General features: G+C 40.5%; 1 protein-coding gene across 1 annotated transcript in view; it reads right to left on the minus strand.

The window, feature by feature from the left end:
- Apoltp (Apolipoprotein lipid transfer particle) overlaps nucleotides 1-23,845 on the minus strand; it is a 41,188-nt gene that overhangs the window by 4,296 nt on the left and 13,047 nt on the right. The window contains exons 9-20 of the mRNA XM_065228144.1: nucleotides 23,473-23,804; nucleotides 12,447-12,657; nucleotides 12,029-12,384; nucleotides 9,976-11,965; nucleotides 9,755-9,913; nucleotides 9,311-9,694; nucleotides 8,668-9,248; nucleotides 7,780-8,607; nucleotides 7,595-7,706; nucleotides 7,039-7,542; nucleotides 6,645-6,980; nucleotides 6,412-6,580 (exon numbers count right to left, since the gene is read on the minus strand). Coding sequence (XP_065084216.1) covers nucleotides 6,412-6,580; nucleotides 6,645-6,980; nucleotides 7,039-7,542; nucleotides 7,595-7,706; nucleotides 7,780-8,607; nucleotides 8,668-9,248; nucleotides 9,311-9,694; nucleotides 9,755-9,913; nucleotides 9,976-11,965; nucleotides 12,029-12,384; nucleotides 12,447-12,657; nucleotides 23,473-23,804 — 5,962 coding nt within the window. The remainder of the gene's footprint in view (nucleotides 1-6,411; nucleotides 6,581-6,644; nucleotides 6,981-7,038; nucleotides 7,543-7,594; nucleotides 7,707-7,779; nucleotides 8,608-8,667; nucleotides 9,249-9,310; nucleotides 9,695-9,754; nucleotides 9,914-9,975; nucleotides 11,966-12,028; nucleotides 12,385-12,446; nucleotides 12,658-23,472; nucleotides 23,805-23,845) is intronic.

The following is a 23,845-nucleotide window of genomic DNA, read 5'->3' on the forward strand; positions in this document are numbered from 1 at the left end:
AAACACTTCCGTTGACGGCTGCAGAAGAATCCAGGTGGTGTATCGCAGAAAGCGGACCACATCACGATCATTCAGAAAGCACAGTAGTAGCACCAGAAGTGGGAGGATGTCCGCTCGCAGCAAAACGGCGCCATGGAAATCCAGTGCTTAGTTCGTAGTTTCATCTAGCGGCAGGTTGTTAAGCGATGAGAATGGGATCACTTCAACGAGTATCAGAGGACGTGCAGGGTACGCAGTCGGATCGAGTTCTTCTACCAAATCGAGCCGGATGTTTCCTTTTTGTTGTTGTTTTGCTTGACAGCAACTTTTCGGCTTCGCAACTCCATATGTTGCTGTGATACGAAAAGTGAGAAAGCAAATGACAGTGATCTTGCTCACTGAGCAACGTGAGTTACTCCAGGTGCCTCAAAAGCAACTCTGAAATTGCTCATGATTAGGAGCTGTCTTACCCCTTGGGAAGAAGTGAAAAATCATTATCGAAAAAGAAACGATTTATCGGCTACTCATGCTCTCAGAAAAATAGAAATCGCTGTTGTTTTTCTCACGAAAACTACTATGATCGCATAGTATTCTCTTGCCACTGATATTCTCTTCTATTTTTTCTAGCGGTCGAAAAATTATGATTCTCTTCCAAAATAGGTGAAAATTACGTATGCTAATAATTAACTTGTTCCGATGGCACCAAAATATGTAGTCCCACCAATTTGATGAAATCGGAGAGGGTCGCTGCATCTTTTCGATCACTTGAGATGAAATTACTCAAACCTAAAACATCAAATGGATCAGTTAATGTCAACAATACCTTAATACCACCTAAATCACCTTAATGCATGATACATAGTGGTCTACCATTCATTTCAGCACGGAATCTAAGTCCGACAGCTCAATGAATAATAATAATAGACAGAAAAGATGAAAGTAAATTTGCGAAACATCTTCAGAAAAGACGTGGACGAGTACCGTAAAAGCGAACGGAGTTGATCATTGACTTCTTTTCATTAACTTCTGGAGAGGGTTAATAAATCAGTAAGTTAGTTTTTGGAAACAAATCAATTGGTAAACATTCAATAGTGCTTGCTAGTGCTTCATGAAAAGATTCTTCTTACTGCAATTTGAAGTTCTTGTACCACCAGAGTCTTCTTTTGAATTTCATATGATTTCATCAATCATCTTCTGGACCTCGTCTGAAAAAAAGCATCATTTAAAAATTCTTTATACATTCAGCGTCCAATTCTTCTGAAAATCGTATGACCTTTTCTTTGAAATTTGTTTTGCGCTAGCTGAGTGTGCCCGGCCTTGCTCGAGATTCAATATCAGCTTGAGTTTATGCGCCGATTAAAAAAAAACATGCTTTGTTTTTCTGTTCCATTTGTATGGGAGCCCCCTGTCACAGAGAGGAGAGGGGTCTCGAACCATCATAAGAACCTTTCTCGGCCCCAAAAACCCCTGCATACAAATTTTACACCATCGGTTCAGTAGTTTCCGAGCCTTTCAGACAGAGAGACAATTTTTTTTATATAAGGGGAAATGGATGTACACACTTAGAAATTATCGCCGACTTCGGTAATTTTTACCGAAATCTGAACAGCTGAACTGTTCGGTAAAATTTATGCAATTCAATTCAGTTGCTTTTCAGCTACTTTGAAACTAAATCGCCACTAAAATGACAAGACTTGATCATTTAAACAAGGTTGAACATGTTTTGAAATTATTTTCAAATTCAATAGCCTTTAAAATGAAGGTCAAAGTTTTACCGAACGTTCAGCTGTTCTGATTTCGGTAAAATTTACCGAACACGGAAACAAAATCTTAGTGTGTAATGTAGGCCTAAATGCCCCTAATTTGGGCCCATACATAAATTCAGCAATCGACTAATTTTTCAATAGCAACCAAAAACACCCATTTGTAAGGTTCCAATGACGCTAAAATTGATATCTAGATAAAATTTATAAATAGCAGATGTTTAGCGATGGGCCAAACCTTAGATCCATAGGCCAACATCAGAGCCATTTCCCCTAGATTTTCTAAGGGTTTCCTCACAAGATGTATAAAAATCTCGCAGACGATCTATGATGTTTAACAGAATTTCTCAGAAATTTCCAGAGGTCTGAGCTGAACTTTGTATAGTACTGTGAACTTCACTCAGAACTTTTCAAACCCTCTCTTGAAAATTTTCTGATATTCCCTAGAAAGTCCTTCCAAAGATCCCTGACTGAAAATTGCGTTCAATTTTTCATATTACTTTCCTCTGGAAGTTTTCCTACATTTCACCCAAAGTATCAGTGTAGCCCAAAATTTCAAATCTGATCACAGGCTATTGATGGGGTCTGTGAAGAAAATGTTCTACCCAAAGCAAATCAATCGCAAAGCAGGTCGTGTGAAAGAAACTCGCCAGAGCATCAAACAGAGATGGGACGTACAACTCCTGCGAAACCCAGATTTACGGAAAAAGTTTGCGGAGGAAATAATATTGAGGATGAACAACAACAGCTTCGAGTTGGACACAGATCAACGGTGGAACAAATTTAAGAAGGTGATATCAGAAGCAGCTAACGACGTACTTCCAAAGGGAAAAAAGGAACCTCAATCATCAAACACCAAACGCGCTTATCGAGCACTACAAAGGAAGCTGCACAGACAGCGGAAATTTTCGGATGTGGATAGATGCCATCGAGAAGTAGTAGGGGCCAGGAGTGAACTAGAAAGTGTAAAACGGGAACACGTTTGGAAAAGTTGGAGGCAATTCTTCGAGGAGATTGATTAAGGTTGAACCTTTTCAACGTTTGAGATGCACGTATACATTTCTCAAACAACATAAAGAGTATGAAATGCGGAAATCTACTACGAATACTGTCAATCAATTTAAATGGCTAAAGTCAGTGTATGAGTCTGTTGTTACAGATCATAACATACCCCTTCTTCCTGAAGCTGGTGAGCACATCCCTGCACCATCAAAGATGGACATTGAAGCAATCATCCAAGGCTTCAGAAGTGGTACTTGTCCAGGACCAGACGGTTTAAATGTGGAATTGTTGAAAAATGTACCCAAGGAGTATATGAACGAACTTCATACAGTGATTGAAAATATTTGGATCAAAAACAGGGCTCCTGAAGATATTTCGGAAACTATTCAGATACCGATTCCAAAGAAGCCGTATCCTAAGGAGACAAGTGATTTCCGTAAAATAACTCTTTGTAACGTGGTTTACAAAATTGTAGCCAGCTACCTACTCATGAAATTGAATGAAACCACCGAAGAAATCCCATCATACCAAGCTGCAATCGGTCCGTGGAGGACCACATTTTCTCATCTAAAAGGATCATGGAGGAATGGTAGAACAAAGGAGATGAACTTTTTGTATTCTCTTTGGATATCCGGCAAGCTTTCGATTCGGTGGATCAAAATTCATTAGTTGATGCATTAAAGTTCATGAAGGTCCCAAACTTTTTAATCAATAGAATTATTAAATTGGGGCTGCATGAGAAAAAGTCTTTGAGGTGCTAAGGTAGTAAAGTAAGGGTGTCCCCTTTCCGCCAGACTCTTTACCATAACACTACATCATGTACTGAGTCGCTTGAAAGAACATTTTCCTTACATCTGGGTCAGAATGAAGGAATGTCACCACCAGTAATTTTCGCTTACGCAGACGCAGTGTCTGTTTTTATCATTTACCATCACATGCAAGGAGTATCGCTTCAACCCAGTGTCGATGAATTGCGTTTGTTTTGAACATCTTCGTAGTAACGAAACGAGAGAAATGAACAAATGAGATTATTATACATCAACGAATACGCGTTTGTTGATATTCACCAGTGCTCGATTTTCAAACCCAAAATTGTCAAAATCAGAAGTGATCCTCAGAAGCAAAATAATCAACGACATTTTGGGCAAAATGATTATTTTGAATATTGTCGACCACACTGCCTAAATCATCGATATTATCATCAGTTCAGCTTGAGGCAATAATTTGCCGTCGACTTATGTCTGAAAACCACGTTCTTCAGCTCTATATTTGTTTAAAATGAAAATAATCATTTAGCATTTGATCCTCAATATCATCCCGACCAAGATGAAGACGAATATCAATATTTACAACAACAGAGGCGATAATGAGAATCCAGCCACGAATGAAGAAAAACAAATGTTATTTTTTAGAGATGAACTAGCCTAAGGCTAAAAATCTCTTAAATAAAGAATTAAAAAAAAAAAAAAAAATGTTATTTTAGATACTTAGAGGTTGCCTAGATCAAGGGAATTTGTTTAAATCAAAATTCAAATTCATGCAGGTAGTTGGTCTATCTGTTAAGGTTTTCTTCATTTTCAGCTAAATTGAGTGTAGAAGAAAGGATTTTTATCAGCACTGCGCAGACGACATTCTGATCGTATGCAGCAGTATGGATCAACTGGATGAAATCGTACGGGTTCTGAAAGAGCTCTTAGCAGAATCAGGATTAATTGTGCATTCCGGAAAATCAGAGCTCATTGTAAGGGACCCAAAGTCAACCAAGGTAGCAGTTGAAGATATGTTCAGAATTGCTGAAATGGAGATAAAAGCTCAGCCAATCATGAAGTACCTGGGAATATATCTCACCGCTACGCTAAACAGACCGGAAAATGTAAAGAAAATGTGCTTGAAAGGAACGAGGGCAAGTAAAATGATTCTTCCGTTCTTGCTAAAGAACAAACCTCCTTGGTATATAGTTCGGAGAATTTATGCAACGGTAATTGTTCCCACCATTGTTTTTGGACTAAATGCCATGGCTCTGACTTGTAACCCTTCGAAGGTATGAGCGTAAAATTGTGCGAGAATGGTATAAAGCTTGTGGAGGCAATGAGGAGCAGGCAACGAGGAAGCTGCTGATGGGTCGTACTATTGGGAAAAAAGTTAAAATTTACCGAATTCTCTATTGGGGTCATAAAGCGCGAAGGGACGAAAATCATTTGCTACAAGCAGCATTTAACCTTCGATTACTAAGTCCAAAAAGATTCTGCAGGCCATGTGATACATGGTTCGTTTCATTGGACAAAGAATTACAGTCATTCGGTAAGACAAAAGCCAACTTCGAAGGAATACTACATGACAGAGATACGTTGAAGAAAGAGGCTGCAAAGTTATACTTATTAAATGAAGCATCAGATAGCGATATGTCGAGAAACTCACTAGGTACAGATGAATCATCAAACGAAAGCGATGATGGTTGGATGAACATTATCAATGGTTGAGGCAATAAATCCGATGGAAACATTAATGAAAATCATTAATTTATATTGAGACGGCTGAGGTGTTAAAGTAAGGCTCATTTCCGTATTTCCTTTTCCCAAGTCCTTTTCCCAAGTCCTTTTCCTCTCCTTCCCTTCGCTTCTTCTCTTTTCAGAAAGCGAGTAATGGCGCTATAACCATATGCCATATAGGGCTAGGACAAGAGTTAGTGCTCAGGTCCTAACCGCAATACAACGGAACGTAAATCATCTTGCCCCTTAAATGCTGCACAGTAGGCCTGGCCGTTTTGATATATTTTGCGCATTTATTATGTGCAACATATACCAAATAGAAAAAAAAAGTGATGGAGGTATATCTATCATTTTCCAGGATGCTTTAATGAACTGGCTGTGTTGGTGTTAGATTAGATTAGATTTCACCAAATGGATCAGTGTGGATGTGTGCATTAGAGTGATGCAAATTTTGAAATTTTCGCTCCACAATACTTAAACGATTCCAAATCGGATCCTGACTAACCTCTCAAAATTTGAACCCATTTGGTGAGAAACTGAGATGGCACAAACCATTTGAAGTTTGTATGGGAATTACTATGGTAAAACCAAGATTTTTGTTCATGTCTATCTAACAATTCACCATATCGGTCTGCTTCAAAAACTTTCAACTTTCACATTTTGATTAAATGCAAGGATCGAAAGTTATCAATGGTTCAATGCGCTGATGTCTTATGATCATGCTCAATCAACTGCTCAGCAGGCAACATTGGTGTTTCTGGGGCGTTGAATAGGACACAAAAATCATGGCTACTATGTCACACTGCAAAATACAGTGTTGCCTACAGAGCAGCTGCTTGATCATGTCATAAGTTTACCAATCTCTTAAATAATTAATAACTTTTTCCTGTCTCGTTTTACATAGAAACGATCTTAAGCAAAGTTATAGCTGAGAAAATTTTCTATAAGAATGGCTATAGAACTGTTTCGCAGCTTAATATGGAAAAAGACTAGAAGGCAATGAACAAAAAGTTGAGATTTCCCATAGTAATTTACAAGTAAACTTCAAATGGCTTGTGCGAAGTCTGTTTCTAACCAAATGAGTTGTAACTTTGGGAGGCTAATAAGGACCCGATTTAAAACCATTTAAGCACTGTGGAGCGAAAAAGTCAAATTTTGCGTCAGTCTAGTGTGCATACCTTGTGTCATGTTGATCTTCATTTGAACCAGTTTGTCGTCAATATCTATGAAGAAAAACCCTGCTGCGTCCTGATCCGGGCCATCCAGTAGACTTCCGTTGACCATATAGATTGGATAGCCACCCGATGCTTTGCCCCACAAACGGTAGTTGCTTTGGGATGTCATTTTCTGGAAAGGAGTTATTATCGGTTGAAAATACTTCATATTTTATAAATGCCACAAAACAACCAACCTCAAGAATGACTTCTTTCTGCTTGACATCCATCTTTCCGATGACGTATCCTTCCATTCTCGAGAGGTACCCCCGTTTGTAGTGGGAGTTGGTATTGAGTTCGTACAAACCTAGTCGTAGACCCACGGAACCAATCGAGTCAAGATCCAAATCGGATGCATCATGTAAACCGAACATGTGGTAGGTGTAGTTTCTATAGCCGACGGTAGGCGTAAGATCCTTGGCATTCATACCAACCGATATTTGATGGCCTTCGGACTGGGTGTAGCGGATATCCAGGTTCGTCTTTAGCAGATCTGTATCGTCCGAATAGTAAACTCCTTTCAACGTGATGTCCTGTAATGAGAGTCAAATGTCAGGCATGTTGCTGTATTAGCATTGACAGTTACGATACCTGTTCAAAAGTTGGATGTCCCAGAAGAACCAGCAAACTCTGCTGCGTTGCATCACCGGATGATTCGTCAGCCCATCGAACAGCAGCTTTCACTGTTCGCAACGAATTATCATCGTTATCACTCGTCTTGTTCGGAGTGTATTGCAATGAGACATCCGAGTCGAAGGCGTTTTCCGTCACCGAGTACCAACCATCGGCTGAGAGATTCCTACGTGGATAGGAGATCTCCAGCCTGAATTTCTGTGAATCGTTGTCCACTTTCGACAGGTTGGTTAAGTGGAAGTCGTACGCAATCCACCGGGTTGGCGATAGTTGTAATTTGGATTTCTGTTTAGTGGTTTCACCTTCAGCATCAAAATCGGCTGTTAGCACTACGGTACGATTCGGATGAATAGCTGTGATGACGTATTCCCTTCCTGTGTCTCTGGTGGAGATTTGAAGCTCACCGGTTATATTGAATTTCTTCTGGTTGCGCAGTTCGAAGACTTCGGCACGTTTGGTGTCCTGAAAAAGGGTTTCAATTATTCTGATCCTAATAATTGCTAGAATTAAATACCGTTTCTTTGAAGTTGTTCTTAAGAAGCTTGGTAGTGTGTACGTAGTGAACACCTAATGGTTTGAAATCATTCTCCAATGTCACATCGACAGTCTCCTTATCGAATCCTACCCTGTAAATGGATTGCACGTGATCAAAGAAAAAAAATTCGGGGGCATTATCCCTTTAGCACAATAAAGGCTCACCTGGACTCCTGTTTGGACGTGTACTGTCCGCTCAATACCTTCCTATCGTTGTAGTCAATTTCTGCGTGTCCATTTGTGATCGCCGGCCTTTCAGCTAAACCATACTTAATCTCAGCGTAGTGTCTAGTCTGCAGTGGTATCTCTACCTTTATGGTTCCTTGTTGATCTCGATCCAAGTTATTCACTTTATAGGTAGATTTGGCGTCAAATATGGCACTTGATTCTGGCCAGGTGGCTTTAAGGTACCTTATCGATTCAAGTGGACTCTCTATAAACTCCAGTTGACCGTGAAGCCAGGTTATATTCAAGAATGGAGTCGTACAGTTTAAATCACCCTTCATGTTGGAGAGGTTGGCAAATGCTACATTGGCTTCAGCTACTTTCTGCGAGGCAGGGATCGAAATGTTTCCGTTCACAAGGTAGAGGTCATCTTCAAAGTTGTACACGGCAAATGCTCGGAAGGCATCCTCCAGATACCACGGACCTCGCAGCTTGGCGGAAATTTCTCGCTTCTCACCCATTCGAAACACATCTAAGTTGGACTGGATGCGCTGGGATTGTACATTTGGACCCCATTCGAAGCGAAGAAGGGTACGCAAATCGGTCACAAAGCTGTACTCCGAATGCCACGCGTATCGCTTATGTGATTCCTCTGCATCGTAAGATGCCTCGAAGTTATGTCTGCGGACTGGTTCCAGGAAAGGAATGTTACCATTCATGCTAGCAGCTAAGGTATGGACGTCTCCAACGGGTTTCGGTAGTCGAACTTTCAGAACACCGGAGACATCCGAAAGGGATATGAAGGTCACGGAAGCATTGGAGCTGAAACTGAATGAAAAAAAAATGTTTTAAATTTGTGGTTACACTTCTTTACGCAGTAATACTAACACCCAGATGTCGTTCAAGTTCAAATCCCCGCCAAACGTCATATTCTGATTCCGTTCTAGATCAGGACTCAGGTAGCGCACACCAATTTGGAAGAAACGTCCGTCAGCGTTCACTTTTTGCACGCGATTATGCAATGCAAACTGCATATTTTTCAGCAACTGCCAATTCCACAAGCAACTGGCATCCCCAGAAACGGACGGTATACTGTAGTTAGCCGTAACCGCACCGGAAATCGGCTGAACATCAAACAACATGTAGATGTCAGCTTGTTCTAATCTGTCGCTCTTCCAAGGTGACTTCAGGTGGAATGAGCCTAATGCTTTATCATCGTCGGTAGGAGCTATTCCTACTTTGAAATCGATACCGGCTAGATCTGGTTCAGATGACTGAATGTCCAATCCAAAGTTCCAGTCACTCAACGATAGCAGTTTCATGCTACCATCGATACTGGCATGCTTGGCTCCTCGATTGATCTTGGCCTTGAAACTAGTTACCGCATCATCCACTGTGTACTCATAGCTGATGGAGCCTTCTTCTTTATCTTCATTTGTATCTTCAACAGGTTTTATTATCATTTTAACCTATAATTTTAAAGATTGAAGGTAGATTTTACACATCTTTTGTTCTGATCACATGTACTTACATTCTTCGGGATATCATCAACGATAGTGGCGTCTCCTTCAACGATGAACATTTCGTCGTTCCGGTACAGTTGGCCAGCAACTGAATACTCATCGTCGTGTATCTTCAGTAAGCGACCATAGATCGATAGATTGCGATATTCCTGTATGGGAATGCTCAGCTCAACGGCTACCATTTCTCGGTTTCGAGACGCCTTGGCTCTAATGTAATCGTACACACCCTCGCTATCGTTGAAGCGCACTTCAAGTTGAGCTTTCGGGTATGGTTCACGAGTGATCGACACCTCGGTATCAATCATCTGCACCGGTAGGAAGTTGGATTGGTACTTGCCCTTGCCTACAATGAAGTGTGGCTCGGCCATGGTCCAAACACCGTCTAGCCGGAACTGTTAGGAAGACATATTCGTTTTAAATGATTTATACCACCTGAAACATCGAAATCTTACGTTGTTGTACAGATCCCCGTCATGCACTACAAAGCCCATATCCATGGAATTACTGGATCCACCGAGATCTTGTTTGTAGAAAATCCGACATGCATAGTACGGTACCAGTGGAGATCGCACCCAAATGGTCAACGCAGAATCTATGAACTGATCTTCACTCTGTGGAATAAATGCCATTCAGTTACGGAACCTTTCCAAATCTAACTTCAAATAACTCATACCTCAAACGACACAGCTATGGACGCATCGGTTTTGGTTGTCTTGGCTGTTATGTTCGCTTTGTAGCCATGTTCTTCGATGTCGAGGACTCCGTGGAGACGAACCTTCTTCAGATTTTGCATCGGCGTCATCAGGTTGACAATGGCATGATGGGTCTTGACTTCCGATTCGTCTTCCGATACGTTGTAGTAAATATGAAAACCAGTGTTCACCCATTCCGTATCGTTCAACACAAGTACATTGAATCCCACTACAAACTTGTTGGTAGGATAAGGTACCTGCAGTTCGAAACCAGATTGAATTTCTTTCATGAATGCGAATGGAGTTTTCACTTTCATCGAATTTTTCATGTTCATCAGATCCTCCAACCAGAAACTATCGCGAATATCTACATCTCCTTGCGGCAGTTTTACTTTTCCTGTTACGTAATACTTGGACCTGTATTCTTCAAGATCCAGAGTACCGGTTATGGTTGGCCAGATGATCGTGTCTATTGCTACATTTCCAATCAAGTTCAATAGCTCCTCCTCCTCATCATCTTCTTCTTCATCATCCTCCTCTTCGCCTCCATTGACCGGAACTACAGAATCATCTAGAAACACATCTAGGATTTCGGATGCTTTTTGAACTCCAAGTTGCCGTAATAGTTGAGGTTTCGGTTCTGTAATAGCCCGGATTCCCAATTTGTATGTCTTGAACCTTCCACTGAACTCCATATCGATGTATTCACTTTTTTCTCTGTTCATCACCAGCTTCAGAATCAGTCCGTTTTCTTCAAATTTGGGCAAAGGAGTAAACACCTTATACGAATATTCAAAGTCCTTCAGGTCATTCTTTCTCCAAACACCCACGAATCCGATGATCAAACTATTCAAACCAGCTCGAAAATCAACGTTATCCGGTTTCAGCTTTCCTCTCAGGATAACTCTCTCCAAATCCTTCAACGGCGTTGCCAGGTAGAACTTGATGTCAAAGTCATACGCCGATACTACGGCAAAGAGAACTTCAATGCCGAGGGCACTCTTTGGAGTTATAACCTCTGCTACGGCATGACGCTCTTTCTCGCTTATTCCGAACCGTCCGTTGATGTTCCGGAACTTTTCATTGGATGACGTTACGTTAACTGTCAACATGTTATCTACCAGATTACGCACGTGGCCCTTCAACACCAATTCGTACTTATCGTCATCCAGCTGAAGATCAGCAGCTCCCCGAAGGTCTTTGCTTTCAGTTAGAGAGAATTTTGTCGCTAATGCGCCTTTCTTGTAACCTTCGAAGGGACTCACCAATACAAGCGAACCTGTGACATTGCGGTAGAGCTCGTCCTGATCGTACTGCCAGTTGGACCATACAGAAAACACCTGCGAAGGTTCATCGGTTACGGTGTGGTTGATAGTCACTAACGTATCTACTCGCTTGAAATCGTACTTATGCTTGAGATGAACCTTCACCGTCGGCACGTGTTGAATTGAACTGTGCAGTTTGGTTTTCAATTCGCAGTTGAAATCTGTGTCATTTGACAAATACAAGCCCATCACTTCCAAGCCAAGAGTTTGATCTTCAGCCCAGTTAGCGGAAAGATTCGTTTTGAGCAGATTATCTTTGAAATAGAAACCACCGTTCAGAGCATTGTAGCGCCAACCCTCAAACGGTGTAATCAGTTTGAATAACAACCACATATTCCTAAGGATTTCCTCGTCGGAACCTGCATCAAGTTTTAGTTCGATCGCTTCCGTAGTGTTCCACGATATCCGTGCATTGGCCAGGTAGTTTGGATCGATTGCCTTTAGGTCGAATACACCGTTGATCGTTCGGTTTGGATAGGATATAAGGAATCTGCCGTTGTATAGTCGATATTCGGGAGTGTTGAGCTCTCCAGATATGGCTAATTTTTGCGTAGGATCACGATTGGCATCCCATTTAACTTCTACTCCGAGTTCTCGTTTCAATCCTGTAGAGTATCCCTTCAATATCAAAGTGATGTCACGAAGTCTACATCAGAAAAATGTTGTTTTATTTATATGAGTTACTAATGATGAAACAACATGCACTTACTTATCGATATGAAGTTCCAGTAACAATTCCTTGATCGGAGCCGATTTCATCAAAGCCGAAAACGAGTACAAACTGTCTCGCCACTGGAACCCGGCATACGTGTTGGTACCGTTCTCCGGATCTATGATGTGTTTAACGGTTAATCCGTAAGGCTGCTTACCGTATTCCGCGTGTAAGTCCAACTTGAACTCGATCTCATCGCGAACGTACTTAGCGTCTGCGGTAATGTCTCCAAACGATGGGCTCTGAGCTTGCAACTTGGCATGATGATAGCTTTTGATAAAGGAACTGCGATCCTGGTACCAACCGTTGACGACGATCGAGTGTCCGGAGAACCACATTCCGTTGAAGTCAAACTGAAATTAGTCATGGTAATTATAGCTACTATATTCTGGCAAAATGCCTTGCTGTTACTCACGTAGTACTCTTTGCGAGCCTTCTCCTTGACCTTCAAATTGATCGTACATGAGTCGAATCCGGGTACGGTTATGTTGGCAGCCGTGTCAATCACGAACAGTATTCCCCGGGGCATGTAAACCGAAAATACACCGGTAATATCTTTGTCCGTGGCATATCGCAACAGCAGCAGTATGTTATGCTCCGTACCTTTCTTATTGTTGTTTTCATGCCTGGAAAAAGGATTTTATAGCGAATGTGAATATGATTGTGTGTGTACCTTACAATAAGCTGCTCGGGCAGTTAAGTAATCACTATGGAGCATCCAAACGACTTCGATTTGGCTGATGATGTTGCTCTATAGCATATATATACAACCATTCCATAGCAAAACGGTATAGTAGTTCTCAGAATTTCGTAAAAATTTGTAGTTTTGTTCCTTGTCGCAAAATATTAAACCCGTATTTTTTTATTTTGTCATTAGGGTGACCATTTCCATATTAGGGGTAGATAAAATATGTTTTAAATGGCTTTTTTCAATACATCAAATGAAAGGTAATTTAAAATACTTTTTTGGAAAAAATATAGTGATATCATCGACAAACCGACATGAATGATCATACAAATTACAAAGAAATTTCTGATCAAAGCACAAAACTGACATCTGCCGCCGTGTTCGCGGAGAATATTCATCCTAGCCACGAACACGCGTACAAAATTTATGAGTTGGTTCGTGTCTAATCTATTTCGGACAAATTATTTTTATCATTTCTATGGTTTTAACAGCTGGGATCGCTGCACATTTGAATCGGCCGTTATGGATTCTCGATCAAGAGTTAAGTTTAAGTTTCATGTCGGTTTGTCGGTGGTGATATTTAAAAATTGAGGTCAAATAAAAATCGGACATCACTGGATGAATGTGAAACGTCATTTCAAATATAAGGGCCGTTCAAAAATAATAAGACAATTTGAAAGGGACCGGGCCTAACCACTAATTCTGTCCCCACGGTAACTGAAATAAACAAGAGTGCTGACCGGTTGACCTAGCCGTAGCGTGCAAAATCGATTTGTTTATTATTTTCAACCACGAAATCAGCTGTCAAAGTGTTCGACGTGACAGCGGTTTGTTTTTTTAATTTTCAACCAGAAAAACGCATGTATTAGTGAAACTGCTCACTGCCGTTGATCTAAGTTCGGTTAAAAGATGATTCTTTGCACATCGTTGACTTCTAAGATAACTCTATTGAGTATTATCTACACGAAATTATGCATAGCAAGAGTTAAAGATGTCGATAACTGTAAATTCGATGAAAATTATCTGTCATTTGAAATGAATTTCATTTAGAATTCAGAACCTCAAACCGGGGTGCGATTTATAGAAATTATGGCGAGCGTAAAGAGCCGGATAACTTAAAAAGAAGCATTTCGGAGACTTGGTGTCTTCAGAAAAGTGTCTTATAATAATGAGAACAAACTATTGCTAGAAACAGGAAATTCGAAAATCATCCACGTACACGCAGAAAAAATATTTTAAACGTAATAATATTTGACGTAAAATCAATAAGAATTTCATTTTGTTTTGGCTGCAAAAAGAAATCATTATTGTTTCAACAATCCAGTATTTTTGTTCCTCAAAACCCATGGAATGTTACATCAAAAAGAAAATCTTTTCGAATTTACAAGAGCTTTCATGGTTTTGACGTAAGCTGTCAAATTTGGCAGCTGGGTCAACAACAAAAATATGTTTGTTTTTAAAAGAGATTTCTTGTTGATTCAATCATATTTATTTTATGAAGTCTGACAATTCACGCAGTAGAAATAAAAATATGTTTATTGATTCAAAAATCCGGAGTGATTTGAACGTAATTGCTTTTGAAAACAAACATGTCAATTACTGATTTCTCTTGAAAAAAAAAGCTCAATCTCACAAACAAACTATACCAAAGATAGAGGAATCATTCCTCTACCTCATAGTGTTATTACTTTTCGAGATTGAGCTTTTATTCGCGCGAAATCGGTGATTGACGTGTTTGTTTACAAATGCAATTACGCCCAAATCTCAAATCATTCCGGAAATAATACGGCCAATTTTTTTTATGTTTTGTTTTATTTTTCACTAATCATCCTTCGGAAGGGAAGTAAAGCCGTTGGTCCCCGGTTAATTAGTTGATGGGTCGATATGTAGGGTCCAGGTGTGGAAGCCTTCCTGGCGTCGGGAGCATTGGTACTCAGCACGGAAAACAAGATCAAGGAAAAAACAGAAAATTGATTATATTTAGCAATTGTAGCTCGAACTGCAGCATACTTACTTACCTCAAGTCTCAAGATTTTCACTTATTTCCCGAATTTCACAAGTTTTGTTATTCTTTACATTTTTGTGAGGTTGAAAACGAGGGAAGGGTTGGTAGTTATTGTTGCATTCATGGCCCGGAGAATGGACACAGCAAATAAATGCTAAATTAAATTTACTATTGTTGGCTTAATAATAGAATATTCTTTAAATTTGTCGAACCTCTTAACGGAATCCCTTTATGAAGAGCTTTGAGTGGGGTCTGTTACCGCGAGGCAATTAATTTAAAACCAAAACCATAAGATAACCACATAGTTGCATCCCGTTTGCATAGCCCTAGCTGACGTTGATACCAAGGCCAAGAATATGAAATGAAAAGTAGGGCAAAAGGAGCGAGAGCTCGTTTTACATAATCTAACTGCAGTATTTACTTAGGAACGTTTCTGCGTTCAAGTAGGATAAACACGCCCACGCATGGCATGCTTGCGCATCTAGGTTACGTTTAGCTTTCCCTCTCTGTTTATCCTTAACGAAGGATATAATTATAATGTTTAAACGTTACAAATGTCTCATTCTTATGTGTAGAGCCATATCAGATCTGAGTTACAAAAAGAAATAAACTTACAAGATAACCCGAGAAATCCCAGATCTGAGAGGGCATAGTATATAAGATCCAAATAACACAAATTTACCCTTTCAAGGGCGATCGAAATCCTAGCTAATAGAATAGGCAAAATTAGGTCAAAAGTCCGGTATTGAAAGGGATATGTAAAACCCTGGACGAACCAAGTAAAAGTTTTACATAATTATAAGTTGCTAATGCAACACGTAGCTGTAAGATCACTTTGTACAATTTTGTTGAATAAAATTAAGTTTCATAGGTTACTCCAGATTCTTCTCTTTTTTGAATCCGAAAGAACTTTCGGCCTAGAAGTGAAAACTTCTCTCCTTAACCGGGGAAAAAAGTAGCTCCTAGAATCGAGAAACAGTGTCTGACCTGAAAGCGAAAGACTCTCCTTAACCGGAGAAGAAAGTAGCTTTTGGCGGCGACAGGGTCTATTAAGCAATGTTGATGGATTATGTTTAAATATTTCTAAACTTTCAGCTACGTCTAGTTTCCAAGGCGAAGAGATGGATAAAGGACTTCATTATGAATTTAAATCCAAGGTTGCAGAACATATCGTTACAAAGGGGCACAATTTGACTAAGGATAACATTAATATCCTGCGGACTGTATCTTCGCCTTGGAAACTAGACGTAGCTGAAAGTTTAGAAATAGGGTAAATGTTAGCTTCGGCACCCATTGACTGTTTTCGGCAACCAAAATTTAAACGTTAATTTCACTATGTTTTCCCATCAACGTACTTCCCTGAATGTGTCCAAACGATTGTTTAGCCTTTCAGCTTCAATCTGATTATATTTGAACGATCGAGCAATCCAGTAATGCTACATTTTTCTTCAAATAAAGCATACGCACTACAAAATGGGGTTGATTTCGAGTTGCCGATAATAGAACAGCTGGTTAACACGCAGTTCTAACAACAATCAATACGAAACTAACGATTTTAAATTGGCTCACCACTTTAGTAGCCTTTTGGTCCCAAGCAAACGATTAACGTACCCTATTCTAGTTGAAATTCTATTACTACACTATGTTTGTTTTGATTCGCTATGAAAGTTTGACAGATAACATCAGGGGTGTGTGGATTCCGTGGATTCATGCAGAACATGCAGGGGTGAGTGAAATAGCTTGGGACTGCTTGGGACCGTTGTTCTGGTACTGAGTGAGCCAAAAATAATAATGATTTTCTTCGGGACCCAGTGGTCTTAGAGTTACCTCTATGGTTCTAATGGGAAGGTTGCCGAAGAAAAAGAGGCTGCCGACAATAGTCACACTCACCTGAGAAGTTTGGAGCGTTGTAAAAACGCTTTCAAAACGTTTTGAAAAATTCTGTCGATTGGAATGGATAGAAAAGCAAGCAGCAGATGAATGTAAACAAACAGACACATCATATATGTGCGTGACACTGAGAAAATGCTAGTAGAAGTGCAGACGCTGCTTAGATTGACGAGAATACGTAAATTCCCCTATTTAAACATAATCCATCAACATTGCTTAGTAGGGATCAAGGAAATGGATAAACGAAACTCTTTAGCTCTTGGTTACTTGGGGCGGCGCCGGTGGTTTAGTGGAAAGCGTGATTACCTCTAACCCCAGCAGGCCTGGGTTCAATCCCAGTCAGCGCCGCCGAGATGTTGTGAGGCATAACCATAGCATAGACCAGAAGGTCCCGAAGAAACGAGCTCAACTTTTTGGCTCAGCTCTGGTACTATCTTCGGTCCCAAGCTAATTGATGCACCCCTTGAAACATATGAAAATCCACGAACCCTCCATTTTATCTGTCAAACTTTCATAGCGAATTGAAACAAACATACACAGAGAAAAAAATTACCCTTAATTTAAGTTCTTTTTACTTAATTTTGGGTAATTTTGAGTTTTGCATCCCACTCTCACTTTTTGTTGTTGTCAAAAACGGAACGAGAGATTCGACTTTCTCATGACTATCGTTCAATAAGCTACTAGTGAGTATATGAGATATTTTCAAATTTGAGTAAATTGAACTTAATTTTGGGTAGAAAATACTCACGAGTAAGTAATTATTTTTGCCGTAGTCAAATGCAAACTACTATAAGCGGTTTACTGAAAATTAGCTTATTGAACAGAACATGGGAGATGAGTGAAAAGAACTTAATTTTGGGTAATTTTTCGGTTCCGTGTAGTGTAGTACTGGAATTTATACTAGAATGAGGTACGTTAATCGATTTGCTTGGGACCAGAGGTGGCAACAGTACATTTTTTGAAAAACCATCGTCCAGAGCGAAGCAAAACAGCCAGCACACGGGCGGCCGTTTATAACTACATTCCAAGCGAACAGCGGAGAAAGAGAATAAATAAAATCTCGCAGCCTGATTTTTCCAAACAGTTTATTGTAATGAAATTTTAGCTGCAGGCTTGCGTGTGACAGTAAATTACCAACCCCCTTATTTACGCATTATTTTAACATCAATGCTTATGAGTGGTCAGTGTTCATTCTTATCTTTTAATTCCATGCAATAAACATCAAATAAATGCTGTAATTAGCCAGAAATCAGCAAAATTCTACACGACATAAATTTATGTCGCGCGCGCCACCGGTCTTGTCTGCTTCTTTGTGCGAAAATGTTCTGTCGCTGGCAGAAAACAGTTTAGAAATGTCATGACATTTTTGCCGTTTGCCAGTTTGTTTTTGTGTGTCGTCAAAATGGTTATCGCAAAAAGTATCAAATGTTAAGGAAAAAATGTTAAACTCCAGGACTCGTGCCACCACTGCTTGGGACCAATAGGCTAGTCAGGTAGTGAGCCAATTTAAAATCGTTAGATTCGAATTGATTGTTGACATAACATCTCTGATCACGCCTTCCTTTGGAAGGGAAGTAAAGCCGTTGGTCCCCGGTTCACTAGTGGATGGTTCGATAGGTAGGGTCCAGGTGTGGGAGCTGCCTCGCTGGCGTCGGCAGCATTGGTGCTCAGCACGGAAAACAAGATCGACGGAAAACAAATCAAGGAAAAAAGAAAGAAAGAAGAGGAGACAATAGGGGGCCTTTTATGAACCAATTTTCTGTCAAACGCGAACCAGCGGCTGGTGGTCTCATAACTGAGGCTTGAATGCCAAGCTTAACAGAAACTCAGAAAAGTATGCGGAAGGGATAGGAAATAAATCTGTAAGCAAACGCTGGATTGGACATCATGACCCATGGCAACCAGTTTAACGACAATAGCCGTCAAGCATTGAAATCTTTCACATTGGCTCTATCCACCACTGAAGGAGCTCAGCATACGTAAGTATTAAGTGAACGAGTGATAAGGAAGACAACACCAGAACCAAAGTTCATGTCTTGTACGATCGAGGACTGGCCTGGTTAGCATCAATGCCTCTCACGATAAAGGTCACGACTTCAAATCTCATTCCGTACAAGTCACGAATAAACTGAAATATGTTAACTAGCTTGCCAGGAGCCTGGGGAAGGGGCCTCATAGCCTAGTCAGTAAAGGCACGGTATTACCAATCCGGAGGTGGCGGGTTCGATTCCCGGTTCGGTCGAGGGAATCTTTCGGGTTGGAAATTTTCTCGACTTCCCTGAGCATAGAGTATCATTGTGCTTGCCACGCAATATACAAATTCATGCATTGGTATCAGGCATCGAAAACTCTCAATTAATAACTGTGGAAGTGCATTTTAGAACACTAAGTTGAGAGCACACAATAAGCTAATATGCGATAAGCAATGAGCTTGATATGCGAAAAAGAAGGAGCCAGGGTTACCGCGTTACACCAATAGAAAAAGGAATCCCAACAATGGAGCATTCATTAAGTAAGTCACACGAAAATGAAAATCATGAAAAATACTAAGTTTTTGCTTGCTGAATTCGCACCATGATGAAGAAAATCGACACATCGGTACTACAGCTGATAGCGTCCTATCAAAGAGGCTCAGGCGTTACACTGAATCCGCAACGGTCTTCCGGAAATCGGCCAAGTCCCCAGCTGTTGATCCGAGGTATGGGAGGAAGAAAACTGTGGCCAAATCGAAAAAATGCAAACACAGAAGCAAATGTCCGCTAAGCTACACGATTCCAGAGAAACTGGCCAGTTCTCAGTTCTGGCAGAGTTCATATTGTATGGTTCAAGAATCTAACCATAGCACATCGCAAGATACCCCAATCTAATGAGCAGTTTTGACCACTTTTTGTATTTTTAATAAGCAAATTAATGGCTTCATTCCGTTTTCTATACATTGTCCCATACAAACTTTAAACTTCTCCCGTAAATCCAAATCTCATCCAAATCAGTTCAAATTTGGCACTGTTGTTGAGGACCTCAATACAGATCAGAATAGCAGTGGATAGCAGGGGTTGTCAAATTTACCCATCCTAGAGGCTGTGCACTTTTGTGGGAGGAGGGGTGTTGATGAATGTCTATGATTCATATAAAATTCCCTGAAATTGTATGGACGTCTGTCTACGTGGAGGAGGGGTTCTAAAACCTCTTAAAATCGATCTAGGTAGTTTCCCAAGTAACAATTTTGGTTTTATGAGGGTTCTGTAGACCATGAATTGGACTTGTAGAACACTTTAAAACCTTGATAAAACTTGCAATGTTACTTGGGTTGTGAACAGCCAACTAGTGAAAATACATTAGGAACGATGCATAAATTACGTATTGTTCTAGAGTGAACGAGAGGGTGAGGGGGTCTGCAGAATTTGTGTCTGGCCATGTATTAAATATAGCTAAATACGCTATGAGGGGGGTTTACAATTGATCAAAAAAAAAAGAGTTACGTCATGTTTGGATGTTCCCTTAGGAAAATCGCATTTTATTATAAAAATCCAGTATGGCTGCCAAATCCAATATGGTTGCTTAATATTTTGGTTATGCCAAATGAAAGTCTAACTTACACTCTAATCCAATCAGTACGGTTTTACGGGGTTTTTGAATTGCGGAACTGTTCGGTAAAAGTTTAAAAATTAGTGAAAATTAATAAATGTGATAATTTGTTCCGAACTTGAACATGCTTAGTTCTGTTAACTCCATTTTAATCATAGAAAATAAAATTTGTCGATTTCATTGATTTCTTTATGGGGTCTTCTGCTCGGTCTTCTGTGCGGATTTACTCGTGTACTCGCCAACTAGCTTACTTGATACTTGATACTTGATGGGCTACGAATCGCCAGGTTGATTCAACGCCGAACGAAGTACTCTTCTCCATTGGACTCGGTCCTGAGCCAATCGCTTCCAGTCGCCATGAACGTTTAGCGACCTGATGTCCTCCTCAACTGCAAATAGCCAACGTGTCCGAGGTCTACCCCGGAGTCGACGACCTCTACCGGGTTCTCTGCTGAATATAATATTTGCTTGTCGTTCTTCCGGCATCCGCACTACATGCCCAGCCCACCGTAGTCTGCCGTGTTTTATAAGCTTCACTATATCCGTACCGTTATACACTTGGTACAACTCGTGATTCATGCGACGCCGCCAGATGCCATTCTCCTGTTTACCGCCGAGTATTGTTCGCAGCACCTTACGCTCGAAGACACCAAATGCTCTCCGGTCAGACTCTTTTAACGTCCACGATTCGTGGCCGTAGAGGGCTACCGGAAGTATCAGCGTCTTATACAGAGCGAATTTCGTTTTCGTTTGCAGGCTACGGGACTTCAGCTGGCTACGTAATCCGTAAAAGGCCCTGTTTGCAGCTGCAATACGTCTCTTCACCTCGCGGGTAACATCATTATCGCATGTCACTAGTGTTCCAAGATACACAAATTCTTCCACTACCTCAAATTGTTCACCATCTAACAACACTACACTACCAACACCACTATTGCTCCCACGCTGTCTACCGGCTACCATGTACTTCGTTTTGGTAGAACTTATCGTGAGCCCAATCCTCGCCGTCTCCCTCTTAAAAGGCACAAACGCCTCTTCCACTGCTCTATGGTCAATTCCGATGATATCGATGTCGTCCGCAAAGGCAAGGAGCATGTACGATCGTGTGATGATGGTACCGTTCCTCTGCACACCAGCTCTCCTAATCGCTCCTTCAAGAGCAATATTGAACAGTAAGTTTGAAAGTGCATCACCCTGCTTCAATCCATCTAAGGTCACGAACGAGGTCGAAATCTCATCTGCAACCCTTACACTTGATTTCGATCCATCTAGCGTTGCGCGAATCAGTCTAATTAGTTTCGCCGGAAAACCATGTTCTAGCATAATCTGTCAAAGCTCATTTCTCTTCACTGAATCGTATGCTGCTTTGAAATCAAAACTCGCCAACTAGCACGAATTTCATAAGCTCCTGAAATTACATTATGCTAGTGAGCTTTTTTGCTAGCAGCTAGTTCATTAACGCTAGTGAAATAGCATAAGTGTAAACACCCCATTACCGATAACAATCATTTTAATTTTTACCGACTTTTTCAGCAATTCAAAAACCCAGTAAAAATACTGACTCCTTTAAAATAATCTATGTGTGTAGCCCTTTTCAGTGATATGCAGTTATTAGGGTTTTTCTTAAGAATTTTCAAAGATACACTTCCACTTTTCAGTATTTTGCTACCACCAATGTTAGATCACAATCTAGTACTTCTGGTAGCAGATCGCACGTATTGCACGTTGCCCCCGGCAAGCGACATTCGTACCTCCACTGCCTTTTCACTAGCATATTAGGAAGTTAGTCAGTTATCAATGTAAGCGCAATGCATACTTGCTTCAGGTTTAAACTTTATGAAGATCGCCTTCTCCTCAGCAATTTGATATGTGACGTATATGTCACCATGATTCGCGTCCTATGATTTAGCGAAGTTTGCAATCTCGCCCATGTTTGGCCTTGAACTCCCATCTGGATAGGCAAAATACAAAGTCTGCTTTATTTCGACCATTATTGGAACTAACCGAGCACTGACCGAGCTGCAGGCAATTAACCAAGTGCATGAAAACAATACCGGGACCGAGTAAACAACCGTCGATAGCGTGAGAAACAAGTGTTGCACAGCTGAAAGCAAACTGAATAGCTGATCATTTGATTTATCAAAACATTTGTGTTATTTTTTATATTTGTATGAACAAATTAAATTGTCTAAATTGATTGATGATTGATTAAATTGCTCCATAGAAATTTGAACTGTATCTTATTGAAAAAAATCTCAGCATTTTAAAGATTAAATCTAATATGGCGACAGATTCAAAATGCCCTCTAATTGTTTTGAATATGCCTTATGAAAGCCCTAACATTCTTCTTTACAACGGTATGTATGTATGAATATAAAAGATATAATGATTTGAATGAATCAAGATTCTGCAAAAATTTAGCACTTTTGAAAACTGCTTGAGCTCCTATTTATCGAGGGTTCCATCAATTTGACCTTAACTGACTGTTTTATTTTTATAGTTTCATAACTAAAACTACTGAACGAGTACAAAAAAAATGTTTGAGAACCTCCTGCAAACAGTGAACTGGTTTCAGTGAGAATTGCTCTATGGCATCGAGTTAATACCTATTATCGTCAGGAGGTAAACGAAGTCCTGAAACGTTGATATTTTGAAGGTGAAGGTGCATCTTGTTCACCATATCCCGGGAAGAAGCGGGCGTTGATTTGTTCGAAATCCTATTGAAACAGAGCTTCGTAGAGAATACCACACGACACGGAGTCTACCGAGCAGTTTTTCTTGCTGATAGAGGTTACAGCACATTGCACCTCGCTCAAGAGAGCTAGACTATCTCACTCCCATCATCTCGAACAACCAAACATCGACAAAGCCGCATCGAATATGTGGCTGACCAGAACTATAAACGTCCAGGTGGATAGGCGGAAGATGCGGAGATACACTGCTGAGTAACCGTTGCAACATCAATCTGGACCAAACTGGTTCATCAAGAATGACAACGCTCTCCTGTCCACCTGAGACTTGATCCTAATAGTAGCAGTTCATACCTTAGCTCGGAGTTTAAATACGTAACCATAAAATGAGACCAATTTTTCAGGTAGAAATTTGTTTATACGCTTGGCCACTCACTTGTCACACAATATATGGAAAGCTTAGATAGATCTTATAAATGAACAACTGTGGAAGTGCGTGTGCAAGAACAATAAGTTGGCGAGTGGCTACTACTGATTAAGTCGTGTGTCTCCGACATAGATATGCATTATATTAAATACTCACTTTATCATCGCCTTCCAATCGGTTTGCGAACGAGGCCTGGTCAACTCTACCGAAGCCGTAGTTCTTCCAACATCGGCCACATGAAAACGGGCAAATATCATTCGAAGCGTCGTCGTATAGTTGGGATCCTTCAAATCCGCTGCGTTGTTGTACTCCACTTTGCACTCGATGTGACCCATAGCCGAGAGGAACTTCATCGCTGCGGCAAAGTCGAAGTGCGGATAGGCCGTGGATCGTAAGTCAAATGAGCCATGGTACTCGGTACGACCTCGGTTACTTCTGTTGGAGAATACTCCTCCCAGGGTCACCCGTTCTGGACTGCTGTTGACAAACTAAATGTTCCATAGTGAGTTATTTCCCCATTAACTGATCT

The sequence above is a fragment of the Ochlerotatus camptorhynchus genome, unplaced genomic scaffold, assembly GCF_037179485.1.
Source record: "Ochlerotatus camptorhynchus isolate MF236.1 unplaced genomic scaffold, CSIRO-AGI_Acam_v1.1 ptg000284l, whole genome shotgun sequence".
Taxonomy (NCBI): domain Eukaryota; kingdom Metazoa; phylum Arthropoda; class Insecta; order Diptera; family Culicidae; genus Ochlerotatus; species Ochlerotatus camptorhynchus.